Source organism: Watersipora subatra, chromosome 9, assembly GCF_963576615.1.
Source record: "Watersipora subatra chromosome 9, tzWatSuba1.1, whole genome shotgun sequence".
Lineage (NCBI taxonomy): Eukaryota > Metazoa > Bryozoa > Gymnolaemata > Cheilostomatida > Watersiporidae > Watersipora > Watersipora subatra.
In genome coordinates, this window is record NC_088716.1 from 38,298,137 (window position 1) to 38,308,316 (window position 10,180).

The following is a 10,180-nucleotide window of genomic DNA, read 5'->3' on the forward strand; positions in this document are numbered from 1 at the left end:
ACAACATTGCCTATGCCAAATAGAGACTGCAATATAACGCTGACTTGTGTTGCTATATACATCACCAGTTCTCGATGAGCTATTGGAAATATCTGTAGTATGATTATCAAAAACACCGGGCAAAGTGTACCATAAAATATGATGAAGGTACCAGAAATAAACCAAAAAGTGTTTTTTAGTTCACTATGACGTTCTTTAGCGTTTTGTCTTTTTTTCATTCTTTTCAATTCTTTGTAGGCGGCGGTAAGACACACTTTCGAAGCAACTAGCGGAAAAACCACAAATAATGGCGATACCACCAATATGATCACCGTTCGAGAATCGCCTGAAGTTGTTGCCATCTGCCCATTTAGAAGGCAAGTAAGTGCAGGACACAATAATACAGCAGTGACACCATATAACAGGAATATTATCCAAATAGCTGAAGATACCTTTCCAGCATTGTCAATTATCCTTGAAGATCCGTATTCGAATAGTTTACATATAGCGTAGTATCTGTCAAAGCTAGCAAAGGCTAGCAAAGAGAATCGAGAATATGTTGAAGCGATGATCAGTCCATCTATTAATGAAGAGCTCAAACCAAAACCAGGGAGATGAGACAGAAATGGTAACGTCTGTATAAAATGAGCGACGATCACACAGCTGAAAATGATATCTGCGAGTGATAGATGAAACAGTATCCAGAAAGCATTCCGTTTTCTCAGTTTTGCTGTATGAGTCAGAATACGTACATGAAGAAAATTAATTGAAACAGAAATGATGTTTAGCAGAATAAAACAAACAACATATCCGATATGATGTTTTGCTGGTGGACATAAACTCGAAGATGTCCAGTTACTCTGTAACATCCTTCGTGTTTATACTTGTTTCTTCAAGTGCTTCTTGTGAAATGATGAACTTAAGCTGCAGTAAAGTGTTACACAGAGATTGAACTGTATAAGTTCATAGAAAACTCTTTAAATACAATCAATAATATACACAAATCATAAACATAATTTTATTCTCGGAGTTGCTGCTCCCACAGCTCAAGCTTTGTCTTGAATGCAGTGGTATATCTCCAGAGTTGAGATATGTCCTTTTTTTTCCCTGTAGCTGAAGGTTCAATACGGACATATGCTCTGGGATATCAGCTAGAAAGGCCAAATCAGTGATCCAGAATTGATCTTTGAACTCATCACACTCACGATCCTTGTTTCTCATGAATAAATCCATCTCTTGTAGCAGACTGTAAAACCTTTGCAGCGTTTTAGCGCTGCTGAGCCACCTGACTTCACAGTAATATGCTACATCTTTTTATTCACATTCTATCTCCTCAAGCATAGTTTTAAATTGTTGATGGTTCAATGCTCGTGATCGAATAAAGTTAACAATGCATACAACCAGACCCATAACATGTTCCATCCTCAGAGTTTGCTCTGCTAAGTTTTTTTGATGTATGACACAATGGTACACCACAAGAGGAACATTCCAGCAGTAAGAGCCGAGCAAAAGACCTATTAGTCCAGTGTTTTTCCCTGTCATTGCAGGTGCTCCATCAGTACAAATGCCAGGCATCTTCTCCAGTGGTAGGCTGAACTCAGCAAGTTCTTTTAATAGACTCTCATAGACATCTTTTCCAGTTGTTGTGCTATGAAGACTACTCAATGTTAGGAAATCCTCAGTGACGTTGAACTCATTATTAACGCCCTGTATCATAATTGCAAGCTGAGAAATGTCAGACAGATCTGTGCTCTCATCTAATGCTATGTTGAAATAAACAAACTTTTTATCTGGGCTTTCATTGTACCCTCAATGTCCTTACTCAGATTTTCTACTCTTCTTGCAATGGTGTTTCTTGACAGAGCAACACTTTCTAAATTGTTTTTTATCAGGGCAGAGTTCATCCACAAACACTGCCAGTGCCTAAAGATAACAAAGCAAGGTTAAAATAAATGTAATTGATAGTTACCAAAATATAATAACAATGAAAATGGCAAACCCCATGCACAAGCTTTAGTTGAAATTTTTATTTTAGCTGTAGGTATATCAGGCTATGCAAGAAGTTATAACTTGCCTCTGTCTTTTAGGGTCTACAACTCCATGCCTATAGTTGTTTAATGCAACTCCTGTCTGACATTCATTTAAAAAAATGCTTACCCCATTAGCAAATTCTCTATGTTGAAATGGCAGTTGTTGTTGATGAACAAGTTGAGTTATAGCGAGACTGCATTTTGTGGCTTTTTCACTAATCTCTGCATATCTTGTAAAATGTTGCTGCTGTTGCTGCAGATTGGATGATAGCGAGTCGCCTTTCTCCTTTCTGTCATGATCTGAGTATTGCTCATATGCGCTATGACGAGTTGTATAATGCCGCCTTATGTTGTACTTTTTGAGCACAGCAATTACTTGATTGCATGTGATGCAGATTTTTTGGCTCTCCCCGTGGTATTTAATAAAGTATTGCAATCTCCAACTGCTATTAAATACTCTTCCCTCGCGGCCAACCTTCCTGCATGCGACCATAATTGTAGCCGAGCAATACGTATTGAGCTAGCATCTAGCAAGCTGCAGAACATTCTTCAGCTCAGATTGGGGATTCCCGTTTGAGATGTTCAATCAGCTAATAGAAATAAAGGCTGTAAGGGAATTTCCAAAAAGCAGATAAGGAATTCAAAGTTTTCAATAATATTAGTTGGTGCATTTTTATGTGCACTACCTATAGCTGCGGTGTTTGCTAACTATCCCCTAAGAACAAAGATAAACTGGCAAAAGTTTTTAAAGATATGCTGGCCTTCGGAGGCCACAAAAACCTAGCCGAGGACCGGGTGTGGCCCTGGGGCCGCCTTTTGGACATACCTGGTTTAGACACAAAACTTGGTTGTAGATTCTTTTGCTAAAAATACTTTTAGAGAGCCAAGAAGAAACTAAAATTGTGTCTAAGTAGGTCATTCCTTCTATTTCAACAGCTGCCAAAACAGCTACAACAGCCACGCACATGTACTTCAAAGTTTCTGCTTTGAAGTAACTGCAATAAAATAAGCATTGTTGATAAAATACCCATGGAACTTTTGTTAAAATCTAATTCACTCACACTGAATGTTATGAGTGAGTGTTTTTTTGGCAATAAAATTTCCTTTCATAAAATGGTAGCCACATTGACCTAATTGTAAAATAGATTTAAATTTATTTGTCTGCCCTTAAAACTATTCATTTAATGGTATGGAATACTTCGGTAGTAAAATTTTAATTCCTTCTAGATGGTTTCAAGTTTCGACTTACTCTTTCAAATAGGAAGTATGAGGACATCTTCACCTTGGCCTCCTTCTGGCCAAGCCCTTCCAGATATATTCTTTCATATACCTTTCTTGGCTGGCCTCAAGGTAGCTTACCTGTTTTATAGATGACAGAGGCATCGGTGTAACCAGTGGTAGGTGCTAATGTTGCGGCCTTTTTTTCCTTGAGCTAGGTTCTTCTGGCTGGGCAGTACCAAAAATGTTACCTTTTACCACAGCACAAGCTGATGGTCAGTTTCTGCCAATCTAGTTCCTTGCTGGTATCTGGTTGTTCTTGCAACTGCTCAACTCGCTTTGTCAGCTCAAAATGAGCATTAGTGTAAATTAGTTGATGGCATCTCCCACTGCTACCTGATGCTACCTGATACTACCTGCATCTGGCTCCGTGGATCTTCCTTCACCACCACCTTGACAGAGCGCCAGCAGGCTGTTGTTCTCAAATTAGAACTTGTAGGATTTCGCTTCCAGCCCACATGGCATCTGCCAGTGTGGTAGTGGGCACCGCTAATAAATACTATTGTAAGAGAGAATTAGTTAGTGAGTTCCAAAGGTCTCCTTGGCCATGTTAGTTCAGCAAAAGTCAGGTAGGTCTCTGTATGCAGTATGAACCATCCGCTCCACCTCCATGGCATGTTCTGGCAATGACACCTTGCCACTTTACCTCAACATCCCGAGTCTTCTCTGGGCCTGTCTGGAAGACAGCCTAAACGAGGCTTGCAGAGCGTCAAAGACATTCTTTGCTGACCCAAATTGCCAACAGTCTTCTGCTTCTATCTTACCTTTCAAGTTTAGAAGGGAAGTGAAACTCGAAACTAAAAACTGAAACATCTTGGGCCAGGGCAGCATTGTCCTCTATTCCAAAGACTCGACCAATTGATGTGTATCTGGGCCAAATAATGTATACAAAGATGCAAATGCTTCTGCTGCTTGCTGCCAGCCCTGGTTTTTTATAGCAATGAGGCTAGTGGGAGTTGAATGAATCATTGCTTGTTCTGGGTCCTGGGTGGTTTGTCCTTCAGTCATGCCACCTATTTTAGCTGGCTTGGCTATGAGCCAGCTGGCTCCTACCATACTATCACTATTCACACCAAGTTTATGTTTGTCTGATCATGCCTCCAACAGTAATCTACTATATAAATGGCAATCGTTGTCTGTCTGCGTGTGTGTGATTGAGTGTCCGCCTTATAGAGTACTGTACTTTTCGGACTATTAGCCGCTACTACATAGGTATCTAAGGCGCATTAATGGGAATCTCTGGTTAGTACACTTCCATACATAATCTATTCATCGTTTTTACACAAAAATCACATCATCTCTGGTTAGCGCACCTCTTTACGGTGCCTAACAACACTGGTGTGTTTTAAACAGCGCAGTTGCTGCCGTGTTAAAAAGCACCGTCCTGAGTTTTGTGGCCTGTACAAAGGTGCCTATACAGCTATACAAATGTACTAATCATTAAATAAAATAAATTAATGAATAGTAATTTACATGCGATTAATATTTACTGCCAACGTGTACCGAGAAGGTCACGTAAATGTTTGTTTCTTGCGGTCACTGGAACAAACGCTGTTATCACCAACAAAATTTCCACATCAAAAAGGTAGGTACTTCTTATTCAATGTTGTATTGTCTATGAAATGCCGCACTTCCAATAAATAAACCTTTCACTTGCGTCCATGTACAAATTTAGTTATCGGCCTACTGCCAGCCATTTTGCCGATATTGCTTCATATGTATACAATATTTTATTAATTTCAAACTCCATCTAGAACGTTTGTTTTGGTTATATATTTTATTTTGCCAACATGTTAACAAGCACTGCTATACAAAAAATTCATTGTATCTATACTTTGTGAATTGATAAAGCGATGTGAAGCTACAAAACAAAACGATCCTCTACAATGTTCCTTATTTTTACAAAACCATTACTTTCATCGCCATCAGAGTCAGTGCTGCTATTGCTATTTTAATTATCTGTGTAATCACAAAAATCTGAATTGGCTATAATGTCATCAGCATAAATAGTTATTTGTTTTCTAATTCAGACGCCTTTGATGAACTTACACAAAAATGTCCGTTTTTAAGTTGGGATTTCCCAAACAAAGATTAAAATATTAAACTTAGGCTAATTTTGTAGAGAAATCTTAGGACAACACTGTCACTACCGTAAAAGTCCTAAAAATCATTGGTTATGTTATCAACTAATAATAAAATTCAGTTACTAGCACTTGCTGGGAAATTCGCAAAAATGTGTCTACGGCAGTCGACCATAGAAAATGCATAAATGAGTCTACTTCGGTGAAAGGGCTGAAAACGTTGGATTTGCCACTGTTTGTGATAGTAAACATGTTCATTTTCTTCTGAGTTACTTTTGCTTTTTTTCAGCTATGAGTACTACAGAACTACAGCTACTACAAAACTTGCACGGGTACTGCTACTGCGTTTTACCTACTAAACTTCTACATCGAAAAGGTGAGTATGTTTTATTCAATGTTGTATTGCCTATGAATCGCCACACTTCAACTACTTAATAACGTTGGATTTGCCACTGTTTGTGATAGTTGGACAAGTTCATTTCCTTCAGCAGCTGAGTTACTAATTTTTTCCCATTACGAGTAGGCCTACTGTAACTTGCCACTGCAGAACTTGCACGAGTACTCCGAGGGTTGCGATAGGCGATGGTGAAAAGAAAGAGAGCAGCCAGTTCGACTTACTGTCACTCTGCTTTATCTATGACCAGCTGTACTTTGCCTGCTCAAAGTAGGCACAAGCCGAAAACTGTTTGTTCATACACCCGACAGAAAAACAAAAGATGTTGTCTATCCGCAAGTGTTGCATTGAACTAACATTGCGTTATTGTTATGTCATGCTGTGTCCTTCATGTTCTGCTATGCCACATGCAGCATTTTCTAACATATTTTTCAGTATATATATATTTTCATGCATTTGTTATCCTTATTGTATCTCATAAAAAGGCCATCACGTTGGCGTTATGTTTTATTATTGTAAGGTGCTAATGCTGTATCTGCCTTGACATCATACTGTCTGTGCTGTTATACTTATAAATTTTATTGACACAACCTCATTACTGTTTGTATATACCATGTCAAAACACAGGCTATAGACGAAAAACTGATGAGCTATGATCAGTGTTTTAAGCATGTAGAAGTTTCCATTCAATAAATGCTGGCGATAGCAAAATATTTTGTATAATTTTTTAAAAGATGCAAAACTTTTCAATACTGCCAGTTTGAAGAACTTCAGTTTGCCTAGCAATGTCAATTTCATTATCAGTTCTCTGTACACAAATAGGGCAACTCCAATTTGAGACTGATGCATTGTAGACAAGCTGTAAAACGTATTGCAGATTTCCATTGTTCTCCCCAACATTATTGACATATATGGCTGCATATGTGTATGCATAGTGTGATCAGGGCAAAAAATTTCAGTAAACTGCATATTTGGAGTTGTTTTACAGTATGAAAGACAACTCTCGATAAACCTCTTGCTGTACATGAATCTGTTCCCGTGGATGGGTAATGCAGCTAGCGGTTTGGGGTCGTGGCGTCACTCGAGGATGCGCGGGAGACCTTTTTTGCCCCGAGTGCAGCGAGAGTATCCAGGCGGGGCTTTCCAGATGAATGAGTTGGCGAGCGCGAGGCGATTGATTGCGAAGTGATTGAGTGCTAGGCGATTGATTGCGAGGTGATCGATTGCAAGTGCGAGGCGATTGATTGCAAGTGCGAGGCGATTGGTTGCGAGTGTAAGGCAATCGATTGCAAGGCAAGTGCGAGGCAATTGATTTTGAGGCGATTGATTGCGAGTGCGAAGCAATTGATTGCGAGACGAGTGCAAGAGCGCGATTGTCAACTGCTCAGCGGGTAAAGACTGGTCAGCCAAGGCGGGGGCTCGGCGACAGAAGTGCGCGATTGTCAACTGCAAATATAGATGGGTATGGACAGACGCATGAATCTAGAATATTTACTAGATTTTACACCCATCTAGCTGTAAAACAAATTGCAGGTTTCCATTAATCTCCCCAGCATTATTGACATGTAATATGTGTATGCATATTCAGGGCAACAATTTCAGTAGACATTTTACATAATAATACATCAGGGCAACAATTCCAGTAAACTGCATATTTGGAGTTGTTATACAGTATGAACGACAACTCTCAATAAACCTTATGCTGCGCGTGAATCTGTTCCTGGAGGCGGGTAATGCAGCTAGTTACAATATAATTGGCTACTGACAAATACGGTACGACCTCATTATCTATTAGAGTTATCTTCTTTATTCTTCAATGAATAGTGAACAACAGCAAATATTGGACATTAGTTTAAAACGAGGTATGAGGTACTAAACAATAATAAATGCTTCCTCAACAACCTAAACATGATTCTACTCATTAAAACTGTAATAGGGTAATAGTGTTGTGTATGATTATGCATTTCACAGTAATGCATATGGCTGCTCATGCCACTGCTATGATATTGTTAGAGCTAATCAACATTTTTTTAATACATTCTATTTAGAAACATCACAGATAGCAATACATTGTAGTATAGAGCACTTGAGGAAAAAGATACATTTCATTTGCTAAATCCAAAAGTTAATTCATTGTTTTTTGTGTATGACTTGATCCCAGATTTTGGGTACCCTTTTTAGGAACATGGTAACTGACCACTGTTTCCATTGTTGTTATAGTGATAAAATAGTTTGGTGGTTTGACATGGCCAAATCAATTGAATTTGAGAATCGTGACAAATGAACCCCGGTTGCTTTGAAGACTTAAACAATTCTGGTTCATACATAACCTTCTGATATAGGAGGTGGCAAACAGTGAACCATGAGTCATGAATAAAAGAGGTTGCTGTGTTACCAAAGACACTCAATAATCCAATCCGAGAGTTGTCTTGTTGTAACAAAGTTATATGTGATTGTCTACACAACTGGTTTATGCAATGATCTAGAAATTAGTAAAAGCAAAAATTTCAGTCAGCCATTACAAGTAAATATATATATAATATTTATACATATAATATATATATATACATGTATATATAAAAAAATTGTTTCCTCCCCCGGATACCCCGTATGGGTGGTAAATTCTGCTCTAATTCGGGTCTCCTACCAGAGACCTGGGAGTTTGAGCACTCGCCTCAAGATCTTAGCTGTTCCCAATAGCGCACTTTTCTGCAACTCACCTGAGTTGATTGTTGTTGGTATTTGGGCAAACCACATTTTATGCGCCGATGTTATTGCGCCCAGTGCCCCAATGACTACTGGGATTACAGTTGTTCTTACATTCCAGCATGTAAGAACAACTGTAATCCCAGTAGTATATATATATATATATATATATATATATATATATATATATATATATATATATATATATATATATATATATATATATATATATATATATATATATATACATATATTGAAAGGTATCCTACTTGGAACTAAAATCAGAGTGCTCAACATAGGATGGAGCAGCATAAATTTGCAAATTAAATAGTTTACTTATCTTTCAGCTACTGTCAGTTTCCTGCTAGTGCATTTTTCAGGCTGTAAACTTCAACGTTGAAGTTTACAGCCTGAAAAATGCACCAGCAGGAAACTGACAGTAGCTGAACGATAAGTAAATTATTTAATTTTCCAATTTATATATATATATATATACAGTCAAACATGGATAACTCGCCCTCAGATAGCTCAAACACATGGTTAACTCGAACAGTTATTTTTTGTCTGTTCCCACCTAATGATAAATTGCTTTAGATAACTCGACCTCAACTTTGTTAACTTGAACAGTTTTTTGCCCAACGACTGCCGAAATGGTTGCTATCGCTTTAGAAAATCACTTTATTCTAAGCCATAGAGGTAAACCTCAACTTTTCGTAGTTTGTAGGCGTCGTTATTACCATCATTGGCAAAATATTTTGTCAACGACTTTTCTAAAGGTTTGGTGAAATTTGATTTTTACCAAACGTCCGCTTAGCGATGGTCCTTCGGAAGCAAGGAAAAGTGAAGTAACCTTCGCATAAACTTCAAGAAAAATTGGCAAAATTGATCTTGGTTAAAACGCTCAAAAGAAAAAGATGCCTTTTCTTCTGAGCATTTCAACAGCAATCAAGTTTTGCCAATTTTAATTTAAAAAACGTCCTGGCAATAACATCACCTCAAACAGCAAACCAATCTCAAGTGAGAGAAAAATCTTTATACTTTCTGATAAAAGATTTTTTAAACTTTACATTAGAAGCATTTAATTTGAAACAAGCCATTTATGCTTTGATTTATATTATAGTTTGTATATATACAGCTATCTATTAATAAATAAATAAATACATGGACTTGTGACAGTGCTTTGATACCTTGAACGCTTTGGTAACTCGAACACTTTCGCTCGGTCCTGTGAAGTTTGAGTTTTTCATGTTTGACTGTATATATATATATATATATATATATATATATATATATATATATATATATATATATATATATATATATATATATATATATATATATATATATATATATATATATATATATATATATATATATATATATATATATATATATATATATATATATATATATATATATATACTCATGCTACAGACAGTGCTTTTTGGCTATTGAAGCCTCATCAGTGCAGCTCAGAGCAAGCAAGGGAGACAAATCTCGTTGCAAATAAGAGTTGACTTCCTGCGATGAAACAACTAACTTGCCTACGGACTTTAAAAAGCTCAATGTGCTGACACTAGAGAGCTCAAATCACAACTGTGATAAGCTTTGAGATTTATATATATATAAATCGCAAATCTTGTCTGTCCTTCAGTATGTCTGGCCATATTTTGCAAGTTACATTGTGTAGTATGAATTGTTGTCTCCCATTA

At 37.3% G+C, this 10,180-nt stretch overlaps 1 protein-coding gene across 1 annotated transcript; it reads right to left on the reverse strand.

Moving 5' to 3' along the window:
- Positions 1-1,293: 1,293 nt before the first annotated feature.
- Positions 1,294-1,695, reverse strand: LOC137405039 (general transcription factor II-I repeat domain-containing protein 2-like). The gene has a single exon (XM_068091264.1). The coding sequence runs from the start codon at positions 1,693-1,695 to the stop codon at positions 1,294-1,296; it is 402 nt and encodes a 133-aa protein (XP_067947365.1).
- Positions 1,696-10,180: the final 8,485 nt, after the last annotated feature.